The sequence below is a fragment of the Rousettus aegyptiacus genome, unplaced genomic scaffold (genome assembly GCF_014176215.1).
Source record: "Rousettus aegyptiacus isolate mRouAeg1 unplaced genomic scaffold, mRouAeg1.p scaffold_m13_p_8, whole genome shotgun sequence".
NCBI classification, from domain to species: Eukaryota; Metazoa; Chordata; class Mammalia; order Chiroptera; family Pteropodidae; genus Rousettus; species Rousettus aegyptiacus.
Genome location: NW_023416311.1, coordinates 71,567,550 through 71,588,748, shown reverse-complemented (window position 1 = coordinate 71,588,748; position 21,199 = coordinate 71,567,550). Strand labels below are relative to the sequence as shown.

At 43.3% G+C, this 21,199-nt stretch overlaps 1 protein-coding gene across 3 annotated transcripts in view; it reads left to right on the top strand.

The window, feature by feature from the left end:
• Positions 1-21,199, top strand: part of MAP1B (microtubule associated protein 1B) — an 89,293-nt gene extending 68,094 nt beyond the window's left edge. For all 3 annotated transcript variants that reach the window (XM_016122184.2, XM_016122185.2, XM_016122186.2), the window contains 4 exons: positions 1,269-1,409; positions 8,384-14,894; positions 17,823-18,061; positions 19,216-21,199. In XM_016122184.2, the coding sequence (XP_015977670.1) occupies positions 1,269-1,409; positions 8,384-14,894; positions 17,823-18,061; positions 19,216-19,371 (7,047 nt within the window). In that variant the 3' untranslated portion in view covers positions 19,372-21,199. The remainder of the gene's footprint in view (positions 1-1,268; positions 1,410-8,383; positions 14,895-17,822; positions 18,062-19,215) is intronic.

Genomic DNA, 21,199 nt, shown 5'->3' with positions numbered 1-21,199 from the left:
TTTATTTCACTTAGCATGCTGTTTTCAAGATTCATCCGCATTGTAACATATATCAGTAGGTCATACACTGTAGCATATTTCAGTACATCTTTCTGTTTTATGGCCAATACTGTTCCATTGTATGGAGATACAACATTTCGTTTGCTCATTGATGGACATTTAGGTTGCTTCCAATTTTTGATTATCTTTATGTAGCCTGTTTTGATGCCACTTCTGCGTGCTTCAGGCCAGCAGGACCATTCAAGCATAAAGTTGAGGCACGTGATGGGCTAGCAATCTCTCTGTGACTAACAAAATCAGGAAGGAAATACAATTTGAAAAAAAGCTGGAAGGTTAATATATGTCGAGGCAGACTGTGTGGAACAGCTGTGAGAAATGGAAAGGGAAAAAAGGAATTTCTTTAAGGAACTGTGACTTGCCTGTGGAGCAGATGGGGCTGGTATGTGTACTTTGGTATGGTATGCTTCTTTGATTAGACTGTGGGGTTTTGAGGGGCAGTGGTTCCTTGTGGCCCATTTACTTCTGTGTTCTTCTCTCAGTGCCGAACATGATGCCTGGCAGTCAGTTGGTGCTGAGCAGAATTGGGTTAGAATGATACCTTGGTGCTTAGAGCGGGCTTCTGTTGAAGGGCAGGCTGGCATGCTGCCACTTGAAAAGTTCACAGGGTACTTTATGGAAACCATTAACAATTCTATTTAAAAGATTCTCATCAGGGGCAGGCAGCCTTTTGTTTATGTTCAACGTTAGCACCTGGCTGATCCCATCGCTGATACCATCCAAGGCCGCATTTGGAGCTATGTGTTTGGTGTGTGGCTTGGAAGGAAAGGGATTCTAGATAGGAGGGCCTGACTGAATTGGAAATCTCTGTTTCCTGAGGCAGCAGCAGTTGGGGGACCTGGACAGTACTTGGTGACTCAGTCTGTGAAATATTCATAAGCCTCTTGGACCACATACTGCCAGCAGACACAGCTGTGGAACAAACGATCGCCAGCTGTGCTGACTGGTTTGAAAAAGACAAGGAAACTAGGGAGAGAAAGTCAACCACTGCTACTGTCTTAGTTGTAGCCAAGCTTGGAAAATGGTGTTCACTGGCGAGCTGATGACCACGGTCATGGGCTCTGTCCAGCGCCCCGGGGGAAATTTGAATACCAGGGAATGAATGATTTTTGCTGGTAATGAACCTGAAGCAGTCCAAGGGCCAGCCCTGTCCTGAAGGTGGCATGCCGTGCTGCCGCGACTCACATTCTGGTCCCTGTGCTTTGTTCCAGGTGCGCTTAATGATCACTGACGCTGCCCGGCACAAGCTGCTCCTGCTGACGGGACAGTGCTTCGAAAATACTGGCGAACTCATTCTCCAGTCCGGCTCTTTCTCCTTCCAGAACTTCATAGAGATTTTTACCGATCAAGAGGTGGGCTCCTCTCTGGGAGTGTCTAAGCTTTACAATTGCTTGGTTACTGTTGCAGCCTCAAGCTGCTCTTTGAAAGCACTCCAGGGAGCTAGAAGAAGCAAGGAAGAGAATATCACACCTCCTTTGAAATAAGCGAAACCAGTGTGCTCTAACATAGTGTAGTTCTATGGCGCATCACCAAAAGAATTTAGAGCACTCGTATATAATTAATTGGAAGCATTCTTAATGTGCCTGAGATACAGATGGAGGGGGTTTGGAACAGTCGTCATGTTACAGATGGCAAAAATGAAGGAAATAGCTTGAAATGAGCCCAAAAGAAAACCCAGTTTCCTGTTTTCTGAAAGAGTGCTCCAAAGATCTCTTGGACTTTTAGTAGGATTTAGCTGATCTCTTTCAGTACTTATACTTAACTTTTTCTGATCTGATTATTTCTGATTTCTCTTACTTTTAATGTCTGATCCTAATATTTGAATTTGGACTGTTTGAATAGCCCAGAAGAGGGCTGAGAAAGGGAGGTGTGTTCAAGACTCAAGAAAAAGAGGGTTGGAGGGGCTGGACCGAAGCTGGAGTATTCATATTTCTAATGAATATGTCTTTTTTTGAGGGATGATACATATGAAGTTTGAAAACTAGGCGATGATAGTAGTATTTGGAAAAATCAGATTGAAGATTTTAACTTGGTTATTTCTGCTTGAGAATTTCTCCTGGCTGGGAAACTTCTCTTTCCGAAATAGTGTGCCCCTTTCATTTCGTTTATTTGTGTTTAGTAGTTACAGAAACAATTCAGAGAGGTCACCACAGCAGGTTGGGACTTGCCCACAGCTGATAGCAGATTTCCACGGAAAGAGGTGGAGGGATGTGCTGACTGCAGGAGTCACCACAGCTATTTAAAACCATCTTCCTGAGAACTTCCCGAGATGGCGGACTCTCCATCTCATGGGCGTTGTGAAGGGCCATCTGTCTTTCTGCATTTAATCTTCCTTAGGATGCGCTTCGCAGAGAGGTCTCTGTGTACTTTTCATCACTGGGAGGAGCTTTACTGCCCAACTTCATTTGGCTCACCTGGAGCCTTCTATAAAAAGACCGGTCAGATGACATAATCGTGTCTCACTCTCCACCCACTGTGGGGGATAAAACACTGAAAGGGAACGTTGGGAACCCCAGCTTTCAGAAGGTGTGATGTCATGTGGGTGCTAAGGCAGATAGTCCTGGCTCCTCACAGCAAGAAGGGGCCCAGGGCTCGCTCACAGCTAGCGCCATCTTCACCACTTCAAAATGAAGGCTTTTGTCCTGTCTTTTGCCAGAGCTTGTGATCTGCGTTGTCCTCCAAGGCTGGTGGAGTTTAGGCTTCATTTCTCCTCCATCTCCGATCTGTTACACCCACATGTAGTAAAGGTCCGGTAAACTTTTGTCCAATCACATCGAAGTTCCCTAGCTAGAACTACAGTCCTCACTCTGTCTGACACAGGCCATCAGCACCTTGCCCTGGGGAAGGGAGACAGTGGCAGATCCATGGCCCACTAGCAGAGGTGGGTGGTTCACTGGCCTGCTTATAGGCTTGGGGGTCAGCCCTGAACTCTTAGCTCATCTGTACGTACACCTGCCCTGCATTCCTATGCAGTTCTGCAGTTAGTTTCTAGTGGTTGGTTTCTACCCCACATCATTGATTAGTCTTTTTTTTTTTTTTTTTTTTTGGCAGTAAAACCAAACAGAAGGACATATGTAAAGAAAAGGGTTTGTCATTGCCAGAATTTTAAATAAGGTGGTATTATAATTCATCTGTCTGGACCCCACGTAGTATTCCTCTCTCTCCTTAAATAAGGCAGATTAAATCATTTTTACTATCCTACAGAAGTAGAATTTCAGCACAATGGACTATACACATATCAGAATTTACCACTGATTAGAAGAAAAAGAACTGGCCTTAACTTAAAGATGTGAGTTTGTGGAAGGGCAGATTCCACAGGATTTGTAATCACTGGGATGGATTCTGAAGAGCACACACCTTCATTATACTGAGGTGTGTGTTGTTTAGGCCAGAGACTCTGTCATATTCTCCTCTGCCTGTCTGATAACCCCCGTCCCAACCTTTTGGAGAAGGTGATGCTCGACACGGGTGGAGAAGGACCTCTGGAGTTCCTCCTAATAGACTCGATCAGTGGTATCAGGGGTGGTGGGGGAAGGCAAGAGGAGGGGAGGACACTGGGTAGAATTCACTCTTTTCCTCTTGCCCCAACCAGAGTAGCTCAGCCTTTATCTCCTTGACATTGTGGACTTTGAAGAAAGGCTGCCACTGATAAAGAGGGTTGGAAATCTCTGGACTAGACCAATGGTTACCAGCCTTTTGGAGCTAAGGCTGCCTGTTGTTGCATTGGAAAAAGGGTTTGAACACAGAATGACTCAGGAACAAAGGGCCCTTAAAAGGCCATTTGGTGTCCAGTTTTGTTCCTTTATCCAGCCCTTGATACATACTGGTCATTCCAGAGAAATCAGAAGCACAGTTTGAGAAAAACAAAAATGATACATTTTTTTTTTGACAAGAATAACTAAAAATAAATGGACTGAAAAATAAAATTGTCAGTGCATTTTGAGCTTCAGATTTTTGGCGTCTCAGTCATTGGAGGTTAACTACAAAACTAGAACTTAAAGATAAAACAGTCATCTGGCTAATCCCTCCCTCCCCAAAATACGAGGATGGTGAAATCACTATCTCCTTGGGGACATTTTCCAGTCTCTCTGTTAGAAAGTTTTTTCTTATTTGTCTTCAAGGAGAGAATGTGATCACTGTTTTGCCCAACAGCATCTTAGACATGCCAATTGTTTTTCTTCTAGATTAATCATTTTAAGTTCCGCCCGCTGTTCTTCATAAAACAAGATATTAAAGTTTCCTTACATTCCCTGGTCTCTGTCCTTCAGACTTGTTCCATTGGAAAGGGGATGGTTATGGGGGAAATTCAAGAATTTAGTCTTGGTCATGGTTTAGTGCCTTGGTGTTATTAGATGCCAAGTTAGATATATGAGTCCATAGCTCAGAGAACTAAGAGTTGGGCTGGAGATATTAATTTGGAGTTTGGAAGCCATCAGCATATGAGAAAATAGATGAAGTGATCCAGAGAGAGCAATGTATTAGAAGAGAAAGGGGCACAGGTCTAGCATTTAGAGGTTAAGGCCAAGGAGAAGGAGCCAGCAAGGAGTTTTGTTTACGTGTTTGTTTATGGTTTAGTTTCTCTAAAGTGTCATGACTCACACTGGACACCATACTCCAGGACCACTGACCAGGTTAGAACTATGAGTGTTGATGACTTCTATAGCTTTCTATGCACTATTCTATTACATAGTCTGAAAGTAACGTTTGGCTGTTGTCATCCACAATTAAATGTCAATGGGCAGGCGATACAGGCTTTAAGGAGCTGCGTAGTTTATAAAATTCAGGGGCTCCCTTTAGGAAAAAGGAAACAAAATTTTTAATATACAGTTAAGTACATGGCTTTGGGAGAGGCTCATGCCAGTAAGGGGCCTTGAAGTTTAAGCTTCTTTAGCTTCATGATAAATCCATTTGACTGTGAATTAAAATCCCTGAGTCTTTTCCTCGGATATTATTGTTTGGCCACATCTCTAATTCCTGCACTTTACACAGCTAGTTTTTTGGACCTTAGATTTATCCCTTTAGAATACCATCCTGTTAGAACTGACTTAGCCATCATCATCCCAATGTTCAAAGCTTTCGGAAATGTCTTAATCTTGCCATCCCACATTTTGCTATGCCTCCCGTTTTTGTGCCATCACAGATTTATAATCATGTCTTCACCATTTTTATCTAAGTCAATACTCAACAGGACAGAAATGAGCCCCGAGGCAGCTCATCACAGACCTCTTTCCAGGTTGGCTCTAAGCAGCACTACAATTTCGCCTCCTTCTGCCATCACACTGTTCAGAGATCCTGTTAAACGTCTTGCTAAAACCCAGAGATATGCCGTCCACTGCATTTCCTCATTAGCCAAGCAAGTAACCTAATCAAAAAGGAAATGTAGTTAATAGGCCATGGCTTAGAAATTCAAATCATATTTCATTAATATTATCTGCAGTAAAGTCATTTATTTCTTCTATCTTCCTTCCTCTTCCAGTATGCCTGCATTTAATTAGACAAAGAAATTGACAACGAAGACTATCTTTACGCCAAACAATATTTCTACAGTCATGTCTCTCATCCACCTTTGTAAGAACAAGGGGAGGGTAGCAACCAGTGTACTTCAAAGGTGAGGTATAAGCAGGTTCACGTCACTTCCCAAGTGGCCACTCCAGGAGGACAGCATGTATTTAATAGACCAAGTTCAGTGCAGTTCAACAAACATCTCTTGAGCCTGATTACAGAGTTAACTGTGATACAGAAATATAGAAGATGTGTTTCCTCCTATTCAGGAACTTTTAATATAATAGGCTATAATAGCTACCATTTAGTATGTTGATGATTTCCAAACTCTTTTTGAAGAAGCCTCAGTTTCTTATTCTAAGGCCTAGTCACAAGTTGCCTCCTCACTGCTCATATTATTGGATCCTTTGTATTACTTTCATCCATTCATTGAATAAGTATTGATTGAGTCCCACTGTGGGCTGGACACTCATGAGACCCAATCTTTGCCTTTGAGGGGTTCACTCTCTAGTGTGTGCGTTGGAGTTTGGGTTTAGAGGGGAAGCAGGGAGTTGGTTTCTGCTGTGTAGCTCCAAGGCTATAGTAGTTTTTCCTTCTCCGCCTTCTCCCTGCCTCATTCCATCCATCTCCTTCTTGAAGGGCTCTCCCTAGCCCAGTCTGTGCATTCTTGTGTCATAGTGCACGGTACGCTGCTGCTTCTGTAGAGGGACCAGGTTCGCCTTCTCTGAAAAGAAACCTGTCCAGCAGTGCCGACTTTTTTTTTCCTGCTTTCCCTTGTACGTCATAGTTTTCCATTCACCAGCCTCCTTGCTGTTTTTCATTACCTTTGACTTCCTCAGAATTCTCTGCAATCTTGTTTTCTTTCGGAATCATTTCCCACATTTCATAGGAACTCCCTGGGTAGAAGTGAAAAGATGGAAAGTAGGGAGGTACTCCTTAAGTCTTTTGACCATCTTTCTTTGAATTTGATTACATATGTTATGTAAGAAGAGCTAATGATTGAATGTCCCTTACACACAGCTGGATTAAACTCTTGGCTGCCAAACCAGTGAGGGTGGAATTTCAAAAATTAAAATTTTAGACTAAATTTAAAATTTTTGCTATTGAAAAGTCAGCAGTTTGAGTTACCCTAGATTTTGTCTCTAAAATGTATTATAAAACACGAATAGCTTACATATGCTCTGTGTAAAAATTAGGATCGAGAGAATCCTAAGAATCTTAACTGTGCTGTAGTGATGGTGATGAGGCACTATACTAATTATTGGACAAGAAACCATATTTGGTGTTCATGTGTGCTTTGGTCAACAAATATTTTGAACAAAGATTACCCCAAGGATGGTTACCATTCACGTTTTCAGTTTTCTTAGCTTCCAAGATAGTTGATTCTTCTCCTGTTTATAAGAGATGTTCAAGTCAAGTCTGAGGAACCAGCAAAATCAAAGACTTGTTATTTTGCATATAAAATGTAGGACAAATAGGCTAACAAAACAAGAAATGGCTGTTTTACTATTATGGAAGTCTCATTCCAATTCTTTCAATTACCTTTGTGCATATACACACACTAGTGGCCTCAGAACATTGGTATCCAGGAATTTGTAAGAGACAGAAGAAACCACTCTAATATTAGAAGGTAAGAGTTCAGACTTGTTGGCTCAGGGGTGCCTGGACCACATGAAATTTTTACTTTGCCCTTTCATCATTTACTATCAAGAACGAAGTACTCTTTACAGTTGAATTCTGGGCTCGTTTATGAGCTTTGCTCCAACTGAAAGGAAGACTGGTATTTACAGCGTGATTCTTCCTCACTATTTACTAAACTAAGATTGTGAAACATATGTAAGGAAAAAAAATAACATTTTCCTTGAACCATAGTCTCTGTTTTGGTCATGATCGGCTCTTCTGCATTTCCATTCTATGGGAAATACTAAACAATGTGTCAAAAAAAGCGTTTGAGACAAATTTGATCTTAGCCACTCACACCCAGCTTGCCCTGAAAAGAGCAGGAGTTGTGAGAGAGTAGACTGTCTCACTTTGAATTTAAATATGAGTAAATGGGGGACAAATTTGGCCACTTGCTTGTAATTACCCAGTTGCTTTAATCATCACGGCTTCAATAAAAGTATTTGTATTTGTAGAGAATCTGCTGGATGAACCACTCATGTTTTAAGGAGTGCGATCCGATTCCAGAACCAATACATTTTTTTTGTAGTAATAAGAATCCATAGCTTTCTGTCTCTGGGTAGATGGAGGAGTAAGGGGACCATGCCAATTTTTTTTTTGATACCTACTAAAAAATAGATATAGTGCAACTGTAAGTGCACTATATTTAAATCCCTTCACTGTATCGACCAGGCCTTTTTGCCAAAGCTCAGTGGAATGAAAGAAAACATTTTCTATCTGTGATGAAGTGACTCATATAGCCCTCCCCTGTGATAGTATAATTTTTCTAAAGGGCATTTTTGCATGGCAAGTACCCAGGGGTGATATTCAGTGCATTTTATAACTGCCGTGGCACAGGCATTGACCATCCAGATGGCTTCTGGTCAGCATTCTGGTGTTCCCCTGCGTATAAGGACAGATGATGGAGATGTCTCATGGTTGAGGCATGAGGGAGTAGTGGGAAGGGGGAGGAAGGGTCAGGACAGAGGCTGTTCACTTACCATTGTGGAAATATTTCAGCATTTAAACAACCAGCTTCTTTGAAATGAGCCCTGTACATATCCAATGACTGTAACACCTACCAATAGATGGAGAGGACGGATCAGTGATGACATTCACTGAAACCTTTTCTTCTTTGTTTATTATTATTTTTTTTAAATCCCAGATTGGTGAATTACTGAGTACCACCCATCCTGCCAACAAAGCCAGTTTAACCCTTTTCTGTCCAGAAGAAGGAGACTGGAAGAACTCCAACCTCGACAGACACAATCTCCAAGACTTCATCAATATTAAACTCAACTCGGCTTCTATATTGCCAGAAATGGAAGGACTTTCCGAGTTTACCGAGTATCTCTCAGAATCAGTGGAAGTCCCGTCCCCCTTTGATATTCTAGAACCTCCCACATCGGGCGGATTTCTAAAGCTCTCCAAACCCTGTTGCTACATCTTTCCAGGAGGGAGAGGCGATTCTGCCTTGTTTGCAGTGAATGGATTCAACATGCTCATCAACGGAGGATCAGAAAGAAAATCCTGCTTCTGGAAGCTCATTCGACACTTGGACCGAGTGGACTCCATCCTGCTCACCCACATTGGGGATGACAATTTGCCTGGGATAAACAGCATGCTACAGCGGAAAATTGCAGAGCTGGAGGAAGAACAGTCCCAGGGCTCCACCACTAATAGTGACTGGATGAAAAACCTCATCTCCCCTGATTTAGGAGTTGTATTTCTCAATGTCCCTGAAAATCTGAAAAACCCAGAGCCTAACATCAAGATGAAGAGAAGCATAGAAGAAGCTTGCTTCACTCTCCAGTACCTAAACAAATTGTCCATGAAACCAGAACCTCTGTTCAGAAGTGTAGGCAATATCATTGATCCTGTCATTCTTTTCCAAAAAATGGGAGTCGGTAAACTTGAGATGTACGTGCTTAACCCACTCAAGAGCAGCAAGGAAATGCAGTATTTTATGCAGCAGTGGACTGGCACCAACAAAGACAAGGCTGAGCTAATCCTGCCTAATGGTCAAGAAATAGATATCCCAGTTTCCTACCTAACTTCAGTTTCATCTTTGATCGTGTGGCATCCAGCAAACCCTGCAGAGAAAATCATCCGAGTCCTATTTCCTGGAAATAGCACCCAATACAATATCCTGGAAGGGCTAGAAAAGCTCAAACATTTAGACTTCCTGAAACAGCCACTGGCCACCCAAAAGGATCTAACTGGCCAGGTGGCCGTTCCTGCTGTGAAACAAGTAAAATTGAAACAGAGGGCTGATAGCCGAGAAAGTCTGAAGCCAGCCACAAAAACCCTTGCCAGCAAATCTGTGCGAAAGGAGTCTAAAGAAGAAACCTCTGAGGTCACAAAAGCAAATCATGTGGAAAAATCACCCAAAGTTGAAAGCAAGGAAAAGGTAACAGTGAAAAAGGACAAGCCTGTAAAAACAGAGACCAAACCTCCAGTGACTGAAAAGGAGGTGCCCAGCAAAGAAGAGCAGTCTCCAGTGAAAGCCGATGTGGCTGAAAAGCAAGCTACAGATGTCAAACCCAAAGTCTCTAAGGAGAAGACGGTGAAAAAGGAAACGAAGGCAAAACCTGAAGAAAAGAAAGAGGAGAAGGAAAAGACAAAGAAAGAAGTGGCTAAAAAGGAGGACAAGACACCTATCAAGAAAGAAGAAAAACCAAAAAAGGAAGAGATGAAAAAGGAAGTCAAAAAAGAAATCAAGAAAGAAGAGAAAAAAGAATCCAAGAAAGAGGTTAAGAAAGAAGCACCACTCAAGGAAGCCAAGAAGGACGTTAAGAAGGAAGAAAAGAAGGAAATTAAAAAGGAAGAAAAGGAACCCAAAAAAGAAATTAAGAAACTTCCTAAAGATGCAAAGAAATCATCTACTCCTCTATCTGAAGCAAAAAAGCCAGCTGCATTGAAACCAAAAGTACCCAAGAAGGAAGAGGCTATCAAGAAAGATTCTGTTGCTGCCGGGAAGCCAAAGGAGAAGGGGAAAATTAAAGTCGTTAAGAAGGAAGGCAAGACGGCAGAGGCCGCCGCTGCCGCCGCCGGTACTGTGGCCGCCGCCGCGGCTGTGGCAACGGCAGCTGGGATAGCAACCGCTGGCCCCACCAAAGACCTGGAAGCTGAGAGGTCCCTTATGTCGTCCCCCGAGGATCTAACCAAGGACTTTGAAGAGCTAAAGGCTGAAGAGGTCGATGTAGCAAAAGACATCAAGCCTCAGCTGGAGCTGATCGAAGATGAAGAGAAACTGAGGGAGACGGAGCCAGTCGAAGCCTACGTCATCCAGAAGGAGACAGAAGTCATCAAAGGTCCCGCTGAGTCCCCCGATGAGGGGATCACCACCACCGAGGGGGAGGGTGAGTGTGAGCAAACACCCGAGGAGCTGGAGCCGGTCGAGAAGCAGGGGGTGGACGACATTGAAAAATTTGAAGACGAAGGAGCGGGTTTCGAAGAATCCTCAGAGACTGGTGACTATGAAGAGAAGGCAGAAACTGAGGAGGCCGAGGAGCCAGAAGACGATGGTGAAGAAGCCGCGTGTGTGAGCACCTCCAAGCACAGCCCCGTGGAGGAGGAGGAAAGTGCGAAGGCTGAGGCCGACGTGCACATCAAGGAGAAGAGGGAGTCTGTGGCCAGTGGCGATGACCGAGCAGAAGAAGACATGGACGAGGCGGTGGAGAAAGGAGAAGCTGAACAGTCTGAGGAGGAGGGCGATGAGGAGGATAAAGCCGAGGATGCCAGAGAGGAAGAATATGAGCCCGAAAAAGCTGAAGCTGAAGATTACGTGATGGCCGTGGTGGACAAGGCTGCGGAGGCTGGTGGTGCCGAGGATCAGTATGGATTCCTCTCCGCCTCAGCCAAGCAGCTGGAAGCCCAGTCTCCCGCCCGGGAACCTGCCTCTTCAATTCACGATGAGACTTTACCGGGAGGCTCGGAGAGTGAGGCCACTGCTTCTGATGAGGAGAATCGAGAAGACCAGCCCGAAGAATTCACCGCCACCTCTGGCTACACTCAGTCCACCATTGAGATATCCAGTGAGCCCACCCCGATGGATGAGATGTCCACTCCCCGCGATGTGATGAGTGACGAGACCAACAATGAGGAGACAGAGTCCCCGTCGCAAGAATTTGTAAATATCACCAAATACGAGTCTTCACTGTATTCTCAGGAATACTCCAAACCGGCTATTACATCGCTCAATGGGTTATCTGAGGGGTCGAAAACAGATGCCACTGATGGGAAGGATTACAATGCTTCAGCCTCCACCATCTCACCACCCTCCTCCATGGAGGAAGACAAATTTAGCAAATCTGTTCTACGCGATGCTTACTGCTCTGAAGGGAAGGACTTGAAAGCCAGTGCCACGTTGGAGATCAAAGACGCTGTCTCAGCAGTTTCAGATGAAAAACTTAGTTCATCCAAGAGCCCATCCCTGAGCCCGTCTCCGCCATCACCCATAGAAAAGACCCCCCTGGGTGAACGTAGTGTGAACTTTTCTCTGACACCCAATGAGATTAAAGTCTCAGCAAAAGCAGAAACAGTCCCAGTGTCTCCTGAGGTGACCCAAGAAGTGGTTGAAGAACATTGTGCTAGTCCTGAGGATAAAACCCTGGAAGTGGTATCTCCGTCTCAGTCTGTGACTGGCAGTGCTGGCCACACACCTTACTACCAATCTCCCACCGACGAGAAATCCAGTCACCTCCCCACAGAAGTCATTGAAAAACCGCCAGCAGTTCCAGTGAGTTTTGAATTCAGCGATGCCAAAGATGAAAACGAAAGGGCTTCCATAAGCCCCATGGATGAACCTGTGCCTGACTCAGAGTCTCCTATTGAAAAGGTCTTGTCTCCTTTACGGAGCCCTCCCTTGATTGGATCTGAGTCTGCATATGAAAGTTTTCTGAGTGCTGATGACAAGGCTCCTGGTAGACGTGCCGAAAGCCCCTTCGAAGGAAAGAATGGAAAACAAGGCTTTCCAGACCAAATAAGTCCAGTGTCTGACATGACTTCCACTGGTCTCTTCCAAGACAAACTGGAAGGGAAAAGCACAGACTTTATACCAATAAAGGAAGACTTTGGTCAAGAAAAGAAAACTGATGATGTTGAAACCATGAGTTCTCAATCGGGTCTGGCTTTGGATGAAAGGAAGTTAGGAGGAGATGTTTCTCCTACACAGATAGATGTCAGTCAGTTTGGATCTTTTAAAGAAGACACTAAGATGTCCATTTCTGAAGGCACTGTCTCAGACAAGTCAGCTACTCCTGTCGATGAGGGTGTAGCAGAAGACACATACTCTCACATGGAGGGGGTGGCCTCAGTCTCCACAGCTTCTGTGGCTACGAGCTCATTTCCAGAGCCAACAACAGATGATGTGTCTCCTTCTCTGCATGCCGAGGTTGGCTCCCCGCATTCCACAGAAGTGGACGACTCCCTCTCCGTGTCTGTCGTGCAAACGCCTACCACTTTCCAGGAAACGGAAATGTCTCCGTCTAAAGAGGAATGCCCAAGACCAATGTCAATTTCTCCACCAGACTTCTCCCCTAAAACAGCCAAATCCAGAACACCAGTTCAAGATCACAGATCTGAACAGTCCTCAATGTCTATCGAATTTGGTCAAGAATCCCCTGAGCACTCTCTTGCTATGGACTTTAGTCGACAGTCTCCAGATCACCCTACAGCGGGTGCAAGCATGCTTCACATTACTGAAAATGGGCCAACTGAGGTGGACTACAGTCCTTCTGACATGCAGGACTCTAGTTTATCACATAAGATACCACCAATGGAGGAGCCATCCTACACTCAAGATAATGATCTTTCTGAGCTCATCTCAGTATCTCAGGTCGAGGCCTCTCCATCCACCTCTTCTGCACATACCCCTTCTCAGATAGCTTCTCCTCTCCAAGAAGATACCCTATCTGATGTTGCTCCTCCCAGAGATATGTCCTTATATGCCTCACTCACCTCTGAAAAAGTGCAAAGTCTGGAAGGAGAAAAGCTATCACCAAAATCTGATATCTCTCCACTCACCCCAAGAGAGTCCTCTCCTTTATATTCACCTAGTTTTTCAGATTCTACCTCTGCAATCAAAGAAAACATAGCAGCTTGCCACACTTCCTCTTCTCCACCAATAGAAGCAGCATCCGCAGAGCCCTATGGCTTTCGTGCCTCGATGTTATTTGATACGATGCAACACCATCTAGCCTTGAATAGAGATTTGACCACATCCGTTGTGGAAAAGGACATTGGCGGGAAGACACCTGGTGACTTCAGCTATGCCTATCAAAAGTCCGAGAAAACAACGAGGTCCCCAGATGAAGAAGGTTATGACTATGAGTCCTACGAGAAAACCACCCGGACCCCAGACGTGAGTGGCTATTATTATGAGAAGACGGAGAGAACCACTAAATCTCCATGTGACAGTGGCTACTCACATGAAACCATTGAGAAAACCACCAAGACTCCTGACGATGACAGCTATGCCTATGAAGTTACTGAAAAGACCACTCGGACCCCTGAAGAAAGTGGGTACTCATATGAGATAAGTGAGAAGATGATAAGAACCCCTGAAGTGAGTGCTTACGGCTATGAGAAGACCGAGAGGTCCAGAAGGCTGCTGGATGACATCAGCAATGGCTACGATGACTCCGAAGATGGCGGCCACACACTTGGGGTTTCCAGCTATTCTTATGAGACCACTGAGAAAATTGCCAGCTTCCCTGAGTCTGAAAGTTACTCCTATGAGACATCTACAAAGACCACACGCACCCCTGATACTTCCACATACTGTTATGAGGCTGCAGAGAAAATCAGTAGAACCCCCCAGGGGTCCACATATTCCTATGAGACTTCAGACCAGTGCTACACTGCAGAAAAGAAGTCCCCCTCAGAGGCTCGTCAGGATGTTGATTTATGCCTCGTATCCTCCTGTGAGTACAAGCATCCCAAGACAGAGCTGTCACCCTCCTTCATTAATCCCAACCCTCTCGAATGGTTTGCCAGTGAAGAGCCAACTGAAGAATCCGAGAAGCCCCTCACCCAATCGGGGGGAGCCCCACCGCCTCCAGGAGGAAAGCCACAGGGGCGACAGTGCGATGAAACCCCTCCCACCTCAGTCAGTGAGTCCGCCCCATCCCAGACCGACTCTGACGTCCCCCCAGAGACTGAAGAGTGCCCCTCCATCACAGCTGATGCAAATATCGACTCCGAAGATGAATCAGAAACCATCCCCACAGACAAAACCGTCACGTACAAGCACATGGACCCACCTCCGGCCCCAATGCAGGACCGCAGCCCTTCTCCACGCCACCCCGACGTGTCCATGATGGACCCAGAGGCCTTGGCCATCGAGCAGAACCTGGGCAAAGCTCTGAAGAAAGACCTGAAAGAGAAGACCAAAACCAAAAAGCCGGGCACAAAGACCAAGTCGTCTTCACCTGTCAAAAAGAGTGATGGGAAGTCTAAGCCCTCTGCGGCTTCGCCAAAACCAGGAGGCTTGAAAGAATCCTCAGATAAAGTGTCCAGAGTGGCTTCTCCTAAGAAGAAGGAATCCGTGGAAAAAGCAACAAAACCCACCACCACTCCCGAGGTCAAAGCTGCACGTGGAGAAGAGAAAGACAAAGAGACCAAGAATGCCGCCAACGCCTCCACGTCCAAATCGGTAAAGACTGCGACTGCAGGTAAGTGCAAGGTGCCAGCATCCCTGTACTGTGACCACCACTAGTCCACTTTCAACTAGACCCTTTGAATTTCCATTTGACTGTGTACTGGGAAGGCAAGGTAGCGCAACCGAATGCTCTTTCTTCCCTTTACCATTCTCTTGTGCCAAAAGGTATAGATCTCAGCTCAGTGTGGCCCGTAGGCTTGGGGATAGCTCAGCATATAGCCTAGAGCAGCTCTCATTCACCAGATGGGATTCTCGGTTTTGCTTCATTCTGCCACACAGCAACCACAGCCTTGTTCTAAATCTTCAGAATGAAAGAGGTGTGTTTCAGGCTCCTTTGGAAGACTGTGTTGGCTGTGGCCCCTGAATGAGGCTCAGGGGACACAGGCCAAGGGCTCCCAAATTCCTAGGGAGAATCAGAGTTTCAAGCCAAGCCTAGAATGACCAGCATAGGCCCACAATTTAGATTCCATTTTTATATTTTAAAAATTTAAGAGAAAATTCTAACATTTTAAAATCATAAATATATATATTTAAATCACCAGGTTAGAGCTACATCCCCATTGCAGGCAATACTGTTTTCTTATCAGCCAACAAATGCCATAATTTCAGGTGACCAGCGGGTACCCAGAACAAATTGAGAGAAGAACACTGAAGGCTCTTTTTATCTCCCTCTTACCCCACGGTCTTGCTAAGAGACTCAGGACTCTTTCAGATTGAAATTGCATGTGGTAGAAGCAATACCCCTAACTTCTGATTATCCCTGTTTTGGTCCTGATTCCCACATTTATCAAGTTCTCAGCAATGGCCTGGATTTTTGATGCGACAGATCTCCGATGACTCAGTTTCATTTTGTTACTTCAAACTAATCACAGGGATTTGCATCAATACATTTTATTTGCTTTGTGTAGATATACCGGGATTTTAGACTACAGTTCACAAAGTAATATAAGTTGACCCAAACATGTAAAGTAAGAAATAACTTAAATAATAATTCCTTGATTTATTAGGGAAAATCTGATAGGTGAAACTTGAGACTCTCAAATTCAGTGCACTTTGGGAAGTGTTAACAACTGCAAAGTTATATGTTAAGCAACATGAAGTATCAATTTCAACTCATTTCTCATCAGATTTCTTCTTTTTATATGCATGTAGAAAACAGTTTAGTCATGCTTAAGATTAATGGAGAACCACCAGATAATTAACCCCTTGGTCTAAAAGAATTGACAACTGACCTGTACTTGGAAGAAAACATGAAATCCATTCAAATAGATAAAAACAAACTGAAATTTGCTACCCAATTTGCCAAAGAAACATCTACACCCCAGCCCACACAGTTTATTTTTTAAAACATTTTTGTCATAGAAAGAGATAATTTTAAGGCAAAGTAAGAAATAAAGATGAGTTAATTTGATTTCCTTTGAAAATGTTTTTTTAACAGATTTCTAAAAAGTCAAGATCGCATTATTATTTGTTTTTTAAAACAAACCTGGGTCTACTTCTGTCAGTTCTCAATTTGGGCTGCTTTATGAGCACGAGCAATATTTATTTGGCATTGATAGTAGCGATTTAGCACACGAGGAAAAATTGCAGGCATTTTTAATTATTAAAAGAACTGTAACTCATTAACTTCTACTATAAGTCAGAGTTCTTTGGGAGGCTTATATATGGCTATTTTGAGAGCTTTCAGCTCAGATTCATTAAAATGGCTGATTAATCTATTTATACAATGAGTCAGTTTATCTAGAAATCAGTTTGGCTGATTCTCATCATTCCTCAAACCCCCTAAAAATAAAACTGGACAGTTGATGGCATTCACTGGTGTTTTTAACTTTTGGATGACAAGTTTTTAGACATCCTATGGAGAAAGGAAATAGGATTACATTTATAGGATCCAGCTGGTATTTGAAATGACTTTATAGGGGTGATCTCAAACCATCAGCACATTAGAATTATCTGGGGTGCTTTTAAAATATAGTGGTGCTGAGGCCCCCACCCTAGCCTCATTAAGTCAGACTCTGGGGCATGGGGCCTGGGCATCAGTATTAAGCATACTAAGTGATTCAAATTATGCAGCCAATGTGAAGAACCACTGCCTGAGAATGCTAGTTCTATTAATGTTTCAAAAAGTTTAAACATTCTAACTAGAACAAGTCAGAAAGCCAGCTCACCAAATAAGATGCCATGAAACTTTTGGGTTAATCCGAATCTTTACTTTGACTAGGCCTTTTAGACGGGGCAGGTGCCCCTTTACCCTGTCTTGCCTAGAGAAAGCCTAGTCTTCTCTGAACTTTCCTCTTGCCAAAGTCTGATATCCAGCTTTTTGTCCAGGGAGAGGTGTCTCACTTTTCAGAGACTGTGCTAAGGATAGAAAATGCAGTTTCATCCATTTATGATTGAGGTTGAGGTGCAGAGGGCCTTGGAAATCATATTAGGTTAAGATCTGAACTATTTACTAGGTCAAATGTTAGGGTATAATATTCAGCTGTTGGCAAAATTGCTCTCGAATGAGATCCTAACATGGATTACTAACATTTCTTATTAATTATGGTTCACCAAATGCAGAGGCTCCCTTTTGACTTTTAAAATCTGTTTTTTAGATCACTTTCAAAGTAAGAAGCATATTAGCAGCCCTTTTAGGCATATTATTATGATCTAGTTCCATCTTTTGGGAAGGCTGGGAAACTTTTCCTCCAAATGGGTTGCCCATAAAGGGGAAAACATTCCTTTCTTTGTTTCTCCTGGTGAGATGGCAAACAACCATGTTATATCTTTTCAGATTGCCAGTGTTAAATGCCCTTGACGAGAGAGCGGGAAATGCCCAGTCTTCCCTTCGCATGCCCTATGGAACTTCTTGAGGATGAGTAGGGAGGAAGGTGTACTGGACCTGGGGGTTTCTTCACATTCTTGTGACCCTGGCTTTCTCTTTGTTTGTCTACCAAAGGACCAGGAACCAACAAGACAGCCAAGCCCTCAGCTGTGCCTCCAGGCCCCCCTGTGTATTTGGACCTGTGCTATATTCCAAACCACAGCAATAGTAAGAATGTTGATGTCGAATTCTTCAAGAGAGTGAGGTCGTCCTACTACGTGGTGAGTGGGAATGACCCTGCAGCTGAGGAGCCCAGCCGGGCTGTCCTGGATGCCTTGTTGGAAGGGAAGGCCCAGTGGGGCAGCAACATGCAGGTAAGAGTTCCAGAACAGTGTCTACACTGAGAGTGGAGCTGTGCCCGGAGACAGAGGGGAGGAATCGTGCTTAAAGAGGCATTGTTGTGATTGCGGATCCACATGAGGTGACCCAGGGGTCTGTCACACCTGAAATATCCTGAGGACAAAGTGGATTTCCCACACAGAAGATAATCTAAAATATTATTCTTGGCACCAGTAACAACTGTGGCCTGGGAGGAAAGAAACTTCACCACTGTAAGGCATAATTTATTTACCTTCAAAATGGGTCTAAGGTCACTTGCCCTTCCCTCTAATATATCAGAAGTATGTGTGAATGAATCAAAGTGGTCATATTTCTATGGAAGAGCTGCTAAGGAATTGTCTTTACTCCTGTGTGTTTCATAAGTAAACCAAAGCTAGGAGTTTGGCCATTTAGAAAACAAACTGTCCATGGGAAATTCCACAGGAGGGGCATTACTAAAGATGGCTCCCAACAAGATGTTCCCAACTCACAAACATCATGACTGGCCATGAATTACTCTACAATTTCAGCTGTGACCTTTGCTTCTCTGTTTTACTTGTTTTCACAGTCATCTAGTAAACTGTTTGCATAATAGTAAATAGAATTATTTGTTAATTAATTATGTAAAATCTCATGAGAAGCACCAGTGGCCTCTTAGTGAATTCTAGATGGAATTTTTACTATTCAAGCCAGTACCCACTCACCCTCCCCACTCCTCCATCCCTAACCACACCCACAAATTAAAGATACAAATCCTTGTTCTCAGGACAAAATGGTAGTTACACACATTAGAGGGCTTTGAGCTGCAGTAATAACCAAAGGTCCTTGGATTAAATATGCAATATCTTAAATGCAAAACTTGCCAGATGTGCTAAAGGGAATATAAGAAATTTTGCCTTAACTGAAGCACTTCTTCTCTTAACATTGAAGTGAAAAACTGACAGTGAATATATATGAACTAATTTACTAATCATTGGTATTTTTGGTTCCTGGAGAATGTAGGTTGAAAAGTCCTTTGCATTTTTTGAGGAAAATAGAAAAATTCCCTATCTCTTTCCTAATGGTCTAATTAAGACCTGATTGTTGTTCTAGTTTTTTTCATCTGATTTCTGGCTTTGCCCTTAAACAGCTGTTTTCTCTCTCCCTGCAGGTAACCCTGATTCCAACTCATGACTCAGAAGTGATGAGGGAATGGTACCAGGAGACCCATGAGAAACAGCAGGACCTCAACATCATGGTTTTAGCAAGCAGCAGCACAGTGGTTATGCAAGACGAATCCTTCCCTGCGTGCAAGATTGAACTGTAAAGACCAAGGCCAGCCACACCACAGGATTTGAACTTTGTTTCCAGAAAGTCTTCAATTTGAAATCACCTTTTCTAAAATGTCAATTCGTCTAAATAAGTCACTGAACCATTACCTGCCAAACGCTAGACTGTCATGGTGATGCAAGTCACTAATATTTCTCAGTTTTTGCTGATTGCTAAGGGAAGTAACAGTATTCCCACACTAGGGTTCAAGTTACTGCAAAATTACCTACCCCAGTTCATCTCTGCTAAACATTTGGAAACCATGCACTAGCAAACCCAACTGACTTCTGCTAGATAGAGGCATTTGTCTTAGAAAGAGAGAAAGTGAGAGAAAGAGCGCACACAGAGAGAGAACGCAGGACAGAGAGAGAGAGAGAGAATGAGAAGGAAAAAGAATGCAAGAGAAGGAGATGTAATGGTAGAGCATGCTGGTGAGATACCCAGAGAGAGAGAGAGAGAGAGAGAGAGAGAGAGAGAGAGCAGGGTGGGGTAAGGAAGAGAAAATAACCAACTATTTGGTCTGCATATTCTCAGGCAGTCTGTATTCTGCAGTCTACATAAGCAAAGTTTTCAACTTGTGTCAGTCTGAGTCATCAAAAGGGTCTTAATTTTCTAAAACAACTTGGCTGGAAGAAAACAAAAAGAACAGAACTTGTTATGAAGGCATGTGAGATTTTCACGCCTTAATTAAGCTCCTTCAGTTTGAAGGCTGCACACTGACATAACATAGTGATTGTAGATTGGACATGCAAGTGGTTTGAACCCCATTCAGAACTCTCAGACTCTTCAAACACACGAGTAGATTGATCTAAGGCATGCTCCCAGCATCTGTGCACCCAGTTAGTCCACTCTAAGTCAATTAACCTGCATGCAGAAACACCCAAGTCCACCCCAATTAACAAGCAAATACCAAAGCAGTTGGGAGTACATACGGTAGACAATTTGCCTTAGAAAGTGACTTGAATGTACAAAGATACTTAATGCACTTATTATTTTTTAATGTGAGACAGCAAGTTTATAAAACATCCGTGTAGGATTATAGCTACTCCAGTTACAGGAGCATGTGTGTACGCGTGTGGGGTTACTAGAAGCTGATCTGAAAGGTGCAACAGTTTGATGCTGAGTCATACGTGTGTGGAATACCACCTCAGTGCCCCTGTGGCCCCTCAGCCAAACAAGTTGAGCCTTTCGTAGCTTCTTTACTACTGCAAGTTCAAGATTGAAATGGCTTCTATGATCAGAACTGGGAAAACAGTGAATCTTAATGGTGGAAGAGGTTCTCCAAGTGTACAGTATTTACCTTCCATTGTCTTACATTGGCTTTTTTTAATTTTCCATTAATTTCAGCATAATTATGAGAATAAGTGTACAGAAGAATTTTTTTTTAGGTATGTGAGAACTTTTCATAGATGAACTTTTTAACAAATGTTTTCATTTGCAGGAAAATGCTAAGAAAATTTTCAAATGACAGTCTTTTTTTTTTTTAAGTGTTTCGTAAGACAAAAAAATGAATAATGTTTTTTGAAGTTCTGGTGAGATTGAAGTCTGATATTGCAGTAATAATATTTATTAAAACCCACAACTACCAGGAATAGTGATACCTCCCACCCCTTGATTCCCATAACATAAAAATCTGAGTATGTGCTATTTGAGAGTAAGGGAGAATGGCATGGTAGGGTACTTTTCCAGGCCTTTACATCACCCAGTGATATCCTACATACTTCTGTCAATATCTTCAACCATGAGGTAAAAGAGCCAAGATAAGTTCAAAGAACCCTAGCAAAATTTGCTTTGGGATTTTCTTTTCTGGGAAAAAAAAAAAAAAA